Genomic DNA, 15,021 nt, shown 5'->3' on the forward strand with positions numbered 1-15,021 from the left:
ACTTCTTCTTCTTTTTTTTTTTTTGGATTTTTGAGACAGGGTTTCTCCGTAGCTTTTTGGTTCCCTGTCCTGGAACTAGCTCTTGTAGACCAGGCTGGCCTCGAACTCACAGAGATCCGCCTGCCTCTGCCTCTGGAGTACTGGGATTAAAGGCGTGCGCCACCATCGCCGGGCTTTCTCCTTACTTCTGAAAGGACACAGCAGCTGAGAATTTGGCAGACACCATCTCTGACTATGTCAAAATTAGCATAACAGTATTTGAGTCCTCAGCTTCCTGCCATGACATACCAAGAACATGTTTATGTCTACGACATTCCTGTCAGAGAAACAGAGGCTAACACCAAAATGGAGGAGACAGCAGGCAATGCTAAGACAGAAGACACTCTACAAAAGAACTGGCCTAGACTGTGTTGAGATCTCCCAAACACCTAGGAACCACCTAAGATCAGGAGAGCAGAGACAGGACGACTCAGGGCCGAGAGACTGATAGGCACGCAATGTCAAGCTAGGTGACATCAGCACTCACTGAAATGTTCTGACTCCATCCCTGTGCTATCCTTGTGTCAGGAAACACACACCCAAGTCTTTCAATGCAAAATGACCAAGTCTCCAACTCATTCTCAAATGGCTAGTGTGTATGTGTGGGTATATAGACACACATATATACATGTGTATACATACATGCATATATACATAGATGCTTTGCAGAATATATATATACACATGCTTTACACACATATGCATATGTCTGTGCAAACAGAAAAGAAAGGATGGCACACATAAAAGTGACAAGCTACAAGAGAAATGGGAACAAGGGCACATAGGAACTCATGTTTATATTTTTCTAATTTTTCTGCAAGTTTGAAATTAAAATAATAAAAAGCTACCTCCTTTAGGAAGAATATTCCAATATAAGTAAACAGGAAAAAAAAACAAGGAAGGAAGGACAGACATTCTGTCTCCAAGCTCTGTCTCTCAGGGACACAGCACTGCCATAGTACAGTGAAGAATTCTGAGTGGGTAATATAGCCATCATTCTGTTGAGAATTTGTACACAGACAAGAGAATGGGGGAAGGGGGAGAAAGAAACACAAAGAAACCTAATTGGGGTGAGGGAAGGGTAATCCAAGCCCAGAACACAAATCAGGAAAAGGCCTCTGTCTTCAAACTCTGAGGACACCTGTTTCTGATGTAATGCTTAGCTGAGTGTACACTGACAGCCACAATAAATGAGGATGTGAGACCTCTGTATCCAGGGCAACGGAGAACTAAAGCGCTCCCTGTATCTCTTTCCACTCCTCCTCGTCCACCACACCCACATGACCTTATTACTATACCATATAAGACAAATCCAGAATCATTAAAAGGCAGCACACAGTGACAAGAAATGAGATTCCAGCAGCCCTGGGAAGCACTTGTGTGGAATGACAGTCGTCACCAGTTGCTCGGAGCCAACTATTCTTTACAGCCCACCACAGCATTCTCTTAAATAAATGCACAAATAAAAATGAGCTCAAAGCAGGGATGACGACAAAAAATGAGGAAGCCTTACTGTGAAAACGTGTTGAGAGAAAAACAGGCTTCTGACAATTAGTTATCATCGCAGAATGCTAATGGCCTCCCTGCAAGCAAGAGGAATTATAATTGGTCTCCAGTGGCCTGTTTATCCTGTTGAGATATAATTACAAGATACAGCGCTCACAGTTTTTACCAATCCATTCATCCAACAACTAACATTTATTCGGCACTGACTCTGAGCTTGGCCTTGTGTTGGGCGCTGATGGTGCGACGAGGCCACAGTGACCCTAGGTCAGAGCTCACCATTTCAAGGGACAGGTAAACGGAACTTCATAACTCAACTGCTAAGTAAAAGGAGATGGACATGCAGCAGCCTGTGATCACAGAGAGGAGGCATCACTAGCAGTGATCAAGGTATAGGGAAAGACGTCAGCAAAGCAATGTGTGTATACATGGGATAAGACACGACCTGAATCCTGTCCCCACAGGACAATCAGAACTGACTGACTGTGACTTCCGATGAGAACTGAAGCTGAGGAAGAGAGAGATGTGTGTGTCATCCATGTGACAGGCCATTTCCCGCGGAACAGCCTCCTTCTGAGCATCTGCAGAGCCACAGCATTCACACACACGGCCACAGAATACAGAATGGAGAGGGTACTGTCCAGTCCAATCCGCTTCTACCATCACCATCTCTCTGCTCTCAGTAAACACACGCTATTATTGTAGAGTTTAGGGTACTGCCCACTGAACCAGACAACCATTTTCTTGGGGAGCTCCATAACATACATGTAGTCTTTTCTTCCTCAAATAAAATCACCTACATGCCACATACATTGTCATTTCCCAGCTGAAAAGAGGACAGCCTCACAGCTCTTGGTTTCCAGGGCCCCCTAACTTCCAGGATCCAGGGAAAGAAATGGACCAGAGCACAGTCGGGCCATAGAACAGCATCTTCTGCTCCTGTGGGATCCACAGAAAGACAAGCAAGCCCTCCAAACATAAGATGACAGAGTTGCATGACTGGTCTGGGCATGCACAGTAGGGCTTCAAATCACAAACCAGAAACCAATTTAGTCTGCAAATGGCCTGTGGGGATTGTTTATGGAAGGCTTGTTATATTTTCCAAATAGTCCTACCAAAAAGAAAAAAAAGGGGGGGGGGTGGACACCACTGATAAGAATGGAGTGTTTGGAAACAAAATAAAAATCCTGCAGAAATGCCTTCAGCATTATTCTCTGTGGCATTATCAGTCTTTAGGGATAAGATTCTTGGCTGCCAGCTGTAACCTTGGAAACTCACTGGACCAACTTGCAAATGAAAAAGAAGATCTACTTGGCAAAGTTCACTGCTCCACTGCCAAACACCCTGGCTAAATGCTATTATCCAGGTTCATTTTGCAAAGTAAATTAAATTTCTTGTAGAGAAACTTGAAATTTATAAAAGAACCCTGGAGAATTTGAATTTTAATAATCAATTATTCCTCAGACTGATTCATCTTATAAACATATGGAATATGCAAAAAATTAAATTAGTTTAAAAATCCAGACCTTTAACGCATAGTTGAAAAAAACTTTTATATAAATGAAGAATAATTGCCAAACGTTCTAACTCTGCAATATAATTTTTTAGCTACATGGCGTATAAAGCTTTTGCATTTTGGGAAAAAAAATAATTCCTTCTTGTAACGTCATTCCTTTCTGAACAAGAAAACAACTATCTGCTCACCCGGCATTCATCATCCAGGCCGGGCCGATCCTGCAGCTCTGAACTGGAACTCCCAGAAAGGGTCCAGCACATAGTCTCATCTGCACGGGCCAACAGAGGGGAGTGCTTGAAGGAAACGAGGTGGACCCATGATGGTCCCTGAACACAGAGGAGGAGCAAGGCCAGGTTGTGGCACTGGGCGAGCATAGCAGAACCCAGCAGTGCTCACCATCAAATAATGAGAGGAGGAAGCCAGGACTACTATACAGACCCTTACTAATAGTATATGTACCTGATACCACAGGATGCCAAACCAACATGGCAGGGCAGAGGCTGAATCTCCCCTCTCTGCTTCTGCCAGTGTGCTGCCACACCCACTTGTCAGGGATCTATCACTGCTTACATACCTTCTTGGCATCGACAGAAGACATCAGGTCTGTTGAATTATTCCTGGCCCATGACTGGGAGAAACAAGGGTAAAATCCCCAGGCTGAGGAGTTTTGCCGTGAGAATGGAGATCCTGAGCAGCAGTGGGTTGAGTCAATGGTTGGCAACACTCACATGGCTGGGACTTCTCCAGCCCTGGTGCTCCAAGAATGAGCATGTCTAAAAACAGGTTCAAAGCTACTAGTGGAACTGTCTTGAATGAGCCCTGGCCACCTTACTCAGGGAATGGTGCTGGCCAAAGTCCAACTCTTGTGAGAATTCAAGTCCTACATTAGCCACAGGTTTGCAAGCCACTCCCAGGAAGACTTACACTCATGGCCTCTGCTCTGCACTCATCGTCGCAGTCAGGAGCAGAGCGCTCCAGCAGAACGGGACACACTTTGCCTTCGATGTCGCACTGGGAAATCAGACCTTGCTCCACAAGAGCCAGCAGCACCTCCTGGCTGGATTTTCTGACCTGGAGGGGAATAGAAGAAGGTGAAACAGGAGATGGGGAGATGTTTTCTCAGGATGGAGACAGCTCTCCCCCAGTAGCCCTCCACTTCCTCTGGATCTACTCTTTGCTCCACTTCCGGAGAGAGCCTCAGTCTCCTGGTGGAATCATTCCTCCCATATGGACATGTTTTGGGTATGATTCCTAACTGTCATGTGTCTTCCAGAGGGTGAGATTGGAGGGCAGTCCCATGTCTGAAATGCCTCTTATTCTCAGCACACCCTTAGTACAAACAGCAGGTAACACAGAACATCTCATTCTGTTAGTGCTGGTTGGTGGACGCACATCTGCCCCACTGGCATAGGTATCAGAATGAATGCCAGCATCTACTCCTGCTCCTATGCAAACCTGGATCACCACATACAAGAAGACCTGAGTGGTTTCTGGAAGAGCCCCATCATGGTGGAGAGCACTGGCAGAAAAAAGATGCTTCTTGTCCTTGGCCATTGTGCAGTGAGCCAACAAAAGGGTGTAAAGGGACCAAAAGAAGCTAAAGAGGCATTTTTTTAGGAAATGAAAGCACTTGAATTCCCATTTATAGAGAGAGCAATGAAATATGCAGTCCATTGTCAAGAGAGGAAGGCAAGAAAATCATAATGGGCCCCAGAAGTGAACAGACATTGTCACCAATGATCAGCCATAGCAGGGTACAAGAGGGCAAGCCCCGAGGCTGTAGCCATAAAGGCTACACGGCACCACGGCTTTTGACCCTAGTGCAGGGAGGGAAACTATGCTTCAAAAAGATGGCTCTGGTTGTAGTGCTCCAAATGAATGGCAAGCAACGCGAGACAATACAGAGGGCCTGCAAGGCATCGAAGGCAGAACCCAGTGCGGAGGGATGAGACCCTGCTAAGTCGACTGTGTCAAGAAAGGTGATGGCCTAGCAATATTACCCAGCATGGTGACAAGACTGGGTCCTGCTACAATGTTCAGGTGTCACACTGATTGAGCAGCAGGCATGTGCCAGGAACTAAGGACATGAGACAAAGAAACATTTCTGGGGTAGCCTGGACGGAGACTCCTCCTCGGAGGTGGCACCAAGTACATGCAGAGTGCACCAGGAGGGAGTCGGGACACTCACAGGCAAACACTAAGGCTACACAGAGCACAGTGGGGCCTTGGCCAGAATAAGTGGCCACCAAGGATGTAGAGAGGACAGTAGGAACTGCAGAGTCAAAGAGGAGACTTGGAGACAGGTGTCCAAAGAGAGGCACTGCCAAGAGCGGTGACGAGTTAGCGCTCTCCAAAGGCATTTATTTCTATGTCAGTCTCTGGAACACGCAGCTACTAGTGGTAGTGTCTGGATCTTGTCTATGAACTGAAAGGTTCAGTCCTTGACCTGTGGCAATGATGGAAGATGTGGGGGACCCTTGGGTCAGGGGGTGAAAACCTAGCAGAAGAAAACCAAATCACTGGGTCTTTTCTGGACTCTCATTTTTGCTCCCTGTCCACCACGAGTGAGCTGCTCTGCTCCATGCATGCTCCCTGATATAATGATCTACTCTACACAGGTCCAAAAGCAACAGAGCCGACTCTATGGCACAAAACTTCTGAACCCAGGAGTCCAAATATACCCCCCTTTTTGTTTCTGCTTGTTTGTTTTTCGAGACAGGGTTTCTCTGTGGAGCCTTGGCTGTCCTGAAACTTGCTTTGTAGACCAGGCTGGCCTCAAACTCAGAGACCCACCTGTCTCTGCCTCTCCAGTGCTGGGATTAAAGGCGTGCGCCACCACCGTCAGCTTAACCTTTCCTCTGGTACCTGGGTTATCTGCTATTGTGACATAGTGGTGGAAAACGAATGGCCACCAAGACTTCTCTAAAGAGGACCTCTGAGGACGTGATTAAGAGGACCCTGACGCCAGCCAGGATTAGCCCAACGGTCATAAATGTCATCACAAGTATGTATTATGACAAGAGAAAAATGGGAGGAGAAAATGTGAAGAAATACTTACAAGTGGAGGGTCAAGTGACACAACCAGCAAAAGTTGGGCAGGTGAGGGCGGGTAGACCAACCCTGACAACACTGTTGTCCCAAACTGTGAGAGTAAAGCAAGGCCCGAGGCTTAGAGCTGCCAAGTTCCTGGCACTTTGTTGCAGTTGCCCAGGGAAACAACACACCAGCAAGGGAAAGGGACCTCAGGTCCCCAGAAGAGCATGCTCAGGAGAAGAGGGAGATGAAACCTGGGGACGTGACAAGTTCCAGGTGACAGAAGCAAGGGAAACCTTCATGGAACAGGAATTGAGGGTGAGCTGAAGAAAGCCCAGGAAAGGTTGTCACAGTGAAGCCCTCTGGGGACCAGTGAGTGCTGCCGAGGGCTTAAGAGCACAGAAGTGACAGATCATGTTTTGGTATGAGTGATGATAACAGAGTAGCGACCTGGAGTGGAGCCAAAGGACAACCACGGGCAAAGAGCTCCTGGCCCTGCAGACAGGAGAGAGGGGGTAAGAAAAAAGGCTTAGGAAGGCCATTACCTCGGAAGGTCAGAGAAGCAAAAGGTGACTGCTGACACTGCCCTGGCTACTGACGCCAGAACAGAAGAAAGAGGAAAAAGAGCAGGCAGGGTAGAGAGAGCAGGGCCAGTGTAAGGGTCTGGTCTCTCTGGTCTACAAAGCAAGTTCTAGGACAGCTAGGACTATTACACAGAGAAACCCTGTCTCTAAAAGTAAAAATCAGAAACAGAAACAAAGATAGGGGTGGTTCATCATCCCTGTACCTGGGATGCTGAAGCAACAGGATCACTGTAAGTTCCAGGCCAGCTCAGGCTACAGTTGAGATCTTATCTCAACTCAAGCAAGCAAACAACAATGCATTTACTACATTTAACCTACTAACAGCCTGGCCAACCTCAAATGTGCTGAGTGATTACATTAGCAACAGTTGGACAAGATCGCCTACAATAACCCAATCTAATAGTAAAGTTCTGTATAACTCAGGTAATTGGTTGAAGGTAATAATGAGAGTAAAAGCCAAAATAGTCATCTGTATACACCACCATAAAGAATCAGACCTTTAAGCCATCAGAGGCCTGACCTAAGCATCAAAAGCCTCTCAGGATGCAAAGAGCTGAGAACAGTAGTTAGCACTCATGGTGCTCAAGTAGAAGCTGGCTGTTGTTCCCAAAGTTTCCACTGTCAGAGCCCAGGACCCCGAGGGGATCAAGGGATGCATGTGGTCCTTTTTCCTTCATACCATTTGCGTGGAACAGCAGTAAATGGCTGACAGGCATCCAGTTCCCATCTCAAACACCCAAAGTGGCAGTGGAGTGGAGTATGGATCAAGCAGAAACCGAAAGAGGCTGCCAACAGGTGACCTGGATCACGGTGGGGCTGGGTGGTACAATGCAATGGTAAGCACACATAAAGTGAACAGCTGAGCCCAGCACAGGTTAGTTCAATAGCCTACAACAAAAGGAACAGGAGACCATGGCCCAGAAAGCAGAGCCACACAGTTTATGTGATGTGCTAACAACCCCACTCAGCCACTCTCACAAGTGGGATGCCTATGACAACCTGCATGCAAAGGATGGTGGTACTTTGGAGCAGGAGAGGGGTACAGAGCACTTGGAACCACTACTGTAACCTCAAAAGCAAAAGCAAAGAGCTGTCAAGCAAACTGCAAACACTTGTTACATAAAGCGGGTGGGATGAGACGCGTGTTTATTTTATGATCCTTCTCTCAAGTGATTAAATTTGTCAAGATAATTTTAAAAATGAACGTGTTTTTAAAACAAGAGTACTGAATCTTCCAAATGAGCTGATTAGCTGAATTCAAGGCCAAACAGCTCCATGTCTACCAGCTACCAGGAGCGGAAGCCCAACAGAGGGAGCAGAATGGCCCAAACTGAGTGGGAGTGTGTGGGGGCTGCAGCAGATCCTCCAAGGAGATCAGCTGTAGGAAATGGGACCAAAGCCAAGAAGCAAAGAGGAGGGAAACTGAGGCACAGAAATAACACAAACTGAGAGTAGACAGAGCGAAAACACTTCTTTAGAAGATGGTCAGCCAGGGCAGAAGGCAGGGGGCAAGGCCTGCTGAGGACAGAGGTTTCCCAGCTTCCTGGACTACAACAAGGTACCAGGCTCTGGGGCTAGGTCACAAAGGTTCCTACAGGGAAGGACTCAGATTTGATGACAGGCAAGAGGTCCACAAGAGCCTGGACAATTCCGAGACAGACAAGTGAGGCTCAGGATCCAGGTCTGGTATCCAGCCATAGCCTCATTTCCCACACCTCAGCTTCCTCTCATCAGACACAAGAATGAAGAAATGAATGCCATGTGCCATGCAGACCTGGAGCACAGCAGCTATTGTCCAGCTGTGCAATCACAGTTGCAGGATTTAGGTATTACCGCAGGGCTGTGGCCAATACTCCTTAGGCTCATCAATCTGACAGAATAAGGCACCTATCCTAGGCTGAGGCAAAACCACCCATGTTTGGACTAGAACACTGACTAGGACTTCTGGGCACTGCCAGCAGCCCACTGCACACTTCCAAAGAGCCAGCACCTGATCATGAGAGGTAGACCTGGACAGGAGAGAAGGGCATTGGGAGGAAGAGGCTGGCTCCAGTGAGCAGGCCCTCATGAGGCTTACAGTGGGGATGGAGGAGGCAGCCTCGAGCCTCTACCCAGTGTACTCAACTTTCTCATAGCTCTGTTTTTGAAGATGGAAGGGCAGGAGGAGAGGAGGCCTTTGAGGTTATGCATTTATGATGGAAACAATGGATATGTGGCACGGGTCTGACTGGATGTGGAGGTGAGGGGGAAGGGTTTCCAGAGTTCCCGGGCCATGGCTCAGGGGAATTGAATATCTCAGATGGTGGCTCTGTTCACGGCAATAGGGAATGAAGATTGAAGGCCTCTATTTTCTCCGTGATGTAAAATGCAAGGTCACTTGCTTGGCGAAAGGCAGGGCAGGGTGAGGGGCCTGATGAGAATGGCAAAGGTCTAAAGGAACAGCCAAGGATAATGGGAGAAGCAGCTGATGAGGGACGGGGGAAAGGATTGCCGGACAGTACTGCACATCCAGCTGCGACTGGAGCCCATAAATTTCCAATGGCACCAATCAATGCATGACAGGACACCCTCCCACAGACTGAGCTCAGCAGGTAAGACTGGAAGAAGCCAGGCCTAGCTAGGTAGAGCCAAGGTAGCAGAAGTTCTACCAAAGGGCAGGAACATGGAGGTGGATCTGAGGGGGTAGAGGGAGAGAGCACAGATGCAGAGCAGAGATTACTATAGAATCAGACATGATGGAGCTGTAGATCCAACAGTCTGGAACAAAATATACAGAAAAGACAGGCGACAGAGGTCAGGAAAAAGGCAAACCCTTGGACAGTCTCTCATTTTCAAGAATGCATCAAAAGAAAAAGAAAGTCAACAGAAGAACAAAAGTGGATGCCCGCACAGTTCACAGAACACTCAGACACATGCCGAGCTGAAGATGGGCACACGACAAAATTAAAACCAGTGGAGATGATGAAGAAACAGGAGAATGTCTGTGGCCCTCAGACGAGCTTGCTGAGGGCAGAAATCTGCCCTGTTCATCTCTTCATCCCCAGGCACAACACACCAGGCTTGGCTCATAATGGGCACTCAGAAACTGTCAGAACAAATGAACGAATTGAGGAAGCCGCCCCACGTTATGATCAGACGCGTGTGGGAGAAAATGCAAAGATAATCAAAATATCCATGGCAGGAGAGTGGAAATGGGATGGCTTTTTCCTTATCTGAAAACTCTATTCCGCCCTGTCACACTGTGTAACAGTTAAAAATGACTGTTTGTCCTTTTTAAGAACACCAGATCAAGAAAAACACAAACTAAATTTTAGAATTTCTTGAAAATAGTGGTAATCTAAACATGGTATGTCATTAAAAATTTAAACACTTTCACCCTTTACAGGAAGTCATCTCTGAAATACGCTGATACAAATACAAAGGACAGAAACTTCCTTCACAGCGTTTGTGTGTGTGGGGGGGTACATATATTCCATGGCATATGTGTGAAAGAGAACTTTTAGGAGTTGGTTCTTTCTTCCAACCCTGTTTATGAGGCAACCCCTCTTGTTTCTGCCACTGGGCTGCAGACCCCAGGCTGGGTGGCCCTCAAGTTTCTAGGTAACTCTCCTGTCTCTGCTCCCATAACGAGCAGGAATGCTGGACTTACAGATGCGCTCCACTGTATCAAACCTTTCCACATGGCTTCCAAAGACTGAAATTTAGGTCATCAAGTTTGTGTGAGAGTCCCTGAACAGTTTCCCAGACCCCTTCAACAAAGTCATAGGTACTAAAGTTTCCCCAGTGTCCAACAGCATATGTGTTATCCCTAACCTCAGAGGCTGACACTGTAGGAAATTGGAGCAAGACCCACCTTGAGTCACTGCCCCAAGAACAGGGCATATGGCATGAAGAAGGCAGGAGGGGGCACAGCCACCTGAGAAAGGCCGGGATGCAGGACACAGGGCATTCTCTGGAGAGCAGTAAGACTGATACCACTTGAGGAAGCAGGCCCAGAAGAAAGGGAGTCAGAAGGGAGAGAAGGAAGGAAGGAAGGGAGAGGGAGGGAGGGAGGGAGGGAGGGAGGGAGGAAGGAAGGAAGGAAGGAAGGAAGGAAGGAAGGAAGGAAGGAAGGAAGGAAGATTAGACTTCCCCAAATATACTGAGAGTTTTAAGTTTGGGAATTGGGTGAAAATTTTCAATGCATCAGAGTCAGAATGACAAGAGCTACTCCTACTCTTGAAGATAAACATGTTCAGCCACAGCAGAGCACTGGAGCCCAGGAGTTCAAGGCCATCCCGAGCAACATAGTGAGTCCTTGTCTCAAAAGAGCAAAAGACTATGCGCTCTATAGATTATGCGCTCTATAGAGTCTATCTAGGAATGTACATATGCATCTACAAAAAATACATGCAATAAATAACAACTGGAAAAAGAGACAGTGAATTGGAAGGAGACTGGGGAAAGGTAAATGGGAAGGTTTAGAGGGAAGAAAGGGAAGGAAATGTAACTAAAACACAATCTCAAAAATAAACAAACAATAACACAGTAGATGAAAGCCACTCAGGCTAGTCTGGTATGCCTATTTTCTCAACAGCCTAAGGCAGAGGCAAGAAATCCAACGTTAAAGTCAGGCTGAGCAACTTACACCCGAAGTAAAACAAGGATGAGGATGTAGCTCATCCATTGAAGAGTCCGTGTCTAGCAAGCAGGAGGATCTGGGTCCCACCCCAGCACCACACACACACACACACACACACACACACACACACACACCTCAGTGTAGTAATGTGGATTAAACACAAACATACCAACTACCACATGAGACTTACACTGTACAAAGTGAAAAAAGAAGATAAAATATGAAAATGAAGTAAAAGCTATCCTTGATAAAAGTTGGATATACCGATAAACCAATGGGCCATTTTATTTTTAAAAACTGCCATCACTAGAAGTAATGGCTGAGTGCATAGCCAGGAACACCCTGGTACCCATGTTCTGGTTTCTCATCATTTCCCCAGCTAAAGGAGCATTGACCCTGTGAAGAAGAAGTCAGTTTCAGCTGGAGGTAAACTCTCAAAGTCCACTAGACATGTCAGGAAGATTCTAGAATAGCTCCCACAAGCCAGAGTGAAAAACAATTACCAAAAAGAAGCAATGCCCACAATGATGGGAACACAGTCATCACACTAAAGCCTAGCTGGTCTCCATAATTCTGACAGCCAACCAATGACAGAGCCTCAGCGGTCATCTGTAGACAGAGCATGACAATTAATTATCCTGGAAACCAGTAAATAAAGGAAGAACATAAAGAACTGATCTCAGCTGTCTATGTGGTCTGCGTTCTCAAACAGACAGTAGGAAAGCTCTTCACTGAAGACTTCTAGGCATTAGCCCAGAGAGCAATGAATGACAGAATTCAGGTATCAAATCATACAGCCTCCAAGGAAATAGTGTTCTCCATGAGGACTACCCAGGTCTGCTCCAAGAGATGGGCACCTTCACATTAAACTTCAGATGGCATATTACCTGGAGCCAAGCTCAGCATCCGACAAAGAAGCTCCCAGAGCTTCTATACTTCCTACTCAACACAGAAGGGAGGTCCCAGCTCAGAAGTACCCTTGTGGAAACAGAAAACTCATTCTGGTTGAACCTCTAGATTCAATGCCCAGTTTATAGAAAACACCTGGAATGAAGGAGATCTTAAGGCTAGAGATACTACTACTGACCCAAGGTGGAAAAATCAACAGCACCAATGTCCTGGGCTCTTTAGTTAATACACAGCAAGGAGAGGAGAGAGGCACAGCTCGCGCAAGCTTCACAGACTTAAGAAAATCCATGTGCCAACTTTGTTTGTATTTACACCCAAATGGGTCATCTAGAAAAGTCACATTTCTTGCTATGTGTGGTGTTGCTGGTCCATAATTCAGCAATGAAGATGGTGAGGAAAGAGGAGCCAGAGCCAGCATGGTCTACATAGCAAGTGGAAGACTAGCTTGCCTCAAAAACACAGACCCAAACAGAACACACACTGATGAGAAACCAGGACAATCTAATTGGCAGAGCTGACTGGGTCAAATAAGTAACGGTAAGTTTTAAAATAACGGTATCTCTCTATATATATTTCTGTCATGCTAAGGACTAAATGTAGGAATTGTACACTAAGCAAGTGTCTACCACTGAGCTACACCCTCAGCTCTTTATTTCTTAGAGAGCCATGCTAAAGCTTTGGCAGTTGAGGGATGTGGTGTCGGGAACTACTCTCCGGTGATGGAGTCTCTCTGGGTGAGATCAACAGAGACGACTGGTGAAGTGGCAATGATGGCTGAAGCAGTAGAGGGTTCGTGAACCTCACTTTTATGTTCTACCCATTGGTGTTTGAACACATCCATAATGAAAAGTTAGAGAGAAGTAACAGTAAGAAGGAATACAGTCTGCTTCTCCCGTGAGATGAGAGGACTTATTTCATGCAGTTAGCTCTACCAAGGCTTTTCCTGAGCTATAGATGAACCAGAGAGAGTGTGCTGATGAGACCTTGGTGGGCATGCTCACACCTGCTTGTCTGGATCCACGAGGTACCGCACTATAACAGGCACGAGGTACTGGGAGACCACCACAGGAAAATCCAATCTGCTTTCTTGTAAGAAAGCGACGACGGGCGGGATCTGCTCCATCAGCTCAGTTCGCACTGTGGGCTCTGGAGCAATGGGACAGAGAGTTAGATAAGGAGAAGCCAAGCATCTGACATGGTATATACTAATGGTTTCTAGCTTTGCTTACTGAAATACTTCATCAAGAAAATTAGACAAATGCAGTTTAAAAATCATTTCCCATTTAGAGTATTTATGCTACAGACAGGCTTAAAAAGCTAGTAAGGCACAGAGCAATATAAAAACATGAAAGGAAGAGAGGATGACAACTCTATTATAACAAGCCATATACAAATGGAGAAAGGACCGAGAAGTCTGCATGCTGGGCCAGCGTCCAAAAGCCATTACAGCTAATGGCTTCTCTGTCAGACCTATGGGTTGTGCTTATTTAAATTCCAGCCAGGATGTATACATTATAAATAATTCTTTCACAAATGCACTCCCCCACAATCCACGCATCCCAATTATTTCTAAGGCAAAGCATTAAACAAAAGAGCGCTCAAGCTCCAGTACACCACATTAAATTTAACACAAATATATAATTGCCGCAGCACTGTAAATGGTGATTCATTTCCGAAGAGAATCCATTCAAAGCCTGAGAACGTCCACTTGGGCCTTTTTAAAAGCACCGTGTCACATCCACATGAATATTTCAAACTGATAGCAGAGCTACATGGAAGGCTTCTTTTCTATCTTCAGCTAAAATGATCAAATTCTAAGGCCTCAGATTTCTGGAACTTTCTGAAGCAGCTCGCCATTCATTATGAGTGCAAAGAAGGGGGGCTGCGGGGCAGCTGTCAAGACTGGCAAGCCCACTACTCATTCATCTTCCTCATCTTTACAGGGTGGCGGGGGTGGGGAGGCAGCATCTGCTGTGCTGCGGCGTGCTTTCTTCCAGAATAGCAATCACAGGGAGGCAGAGAGAACAGGAAAAATCAAGATCAGTCCACAGAGATCACAGGTGAGAGAAACTAATGACTGGATTGTTCTAATCCAAAGAACTGCTTTTGATTGGGTATTTCTTAGCAACCAGCACTCTGGCAAAACTCAAGAAATACAAAAGGCCTAACTGCCAGGGCAAATGGCCTTCATCACATTAGTCACTCCGATGTTCCAAAAATAAGGGCAATTTGAGTCATTCTCAAGTAAGACGTCTGTTCTTCGTGACAAAATCCATCCACAGTCAGACACTGTCCAAAGCTCGCTGATTAATATGAAGGCCTTTCAATCTTAGCTAGCACTTGTACCATATAATTTTTAAGAAATGTACAAGTAAAAAAGTTACAGAACTGAACAAACCTGCATCTTCTGACAGTCGGACTGCTATCTCCATGACTGCCAGTATGTCCTTGTCACTGTGGCTGACATCCCGGAAGACATCCAGTAGTCCTCTGGCGACAATCTGACTATAGGGACAGAAGAAACCACATGGATGTTAGCTGGCAGGTGCTGACCAAAGGATGCTGCACTGCAGGTACAGTGCTTACATCTAGCAGGAGGGTCATGGAACAAAGAAAAGCCAGCGTCCATCCAGGACAGAGACTACCAAGACCCATCAGAGATGGCCGCTCTAATGCCGATCAAAGTCCTGTAAGAATTGGGACTTTATCTCACAGCCTGCAAGTCAGAATAAACTTGACACAGAAAGCCCTTATTCTCTTTGGTCTATTGCTGCTTTGGACTCACACAGACTTGGAAGAAAACCCTGGATCATTGA

The 15,021-nt window shown here is 46.2% G+C and overlaps 1 protein-coding gene across 8 annotated transcripts in view; it reads right to left on the bottom strand.

Annotated features, from left to right (window-relative positions):
• Positions 1-15,021, bottom strand: part of LOC142844576 (serine/threonine-protein phosphatase 4 regulatory subunit 1-like) — an 88,498-nt gene that overhangs the window by 23,297 nt on the left and 50,180 nt on the right. For 5 of the 8 annotated variants that reach the window (XM_075963225.1, XM_075963230.1, XM_075963227.1 and 2 more), the window contains 3 exons: positions 14,604-14,710; positions 13,209-13,351; positions 3,983-4,129 (listed from right to left, as the gene is read on the bottom strand). In XM_075963225.1, the coding sequence (XP_075819340.1) occupies positions 3,983-4,129; positions 13,209-13,351; positions 14,604-14,710 (397 nt within the window). Of the gene's footprint in view, positions 1-2,353; positions 2,622-3,632; positions 4,130-13,208; positions 13,352-14,603; positions 14,711-15,021 lie in introns of those variants that run through there. The other 3 variants (XM_075963233.1, XM_075963232.1, XM_075963231.1) reach the window with 2 other exon arrangements.

This window comes from Microtus pennsylvanicus, chromosome 2 (genome assembly GCF_037038515.1).
Source record: "Microtus pennsylvanicus isolate mMicPen1 chromosome 2, mMicPen1.hap1, whole genome shotgun sequence".
NCBI lineage: Eukaryota > Metazoa > Chordata > Mammalia > Rodentia > Cricetidae > Microtus > Microtus pennsylvanicus.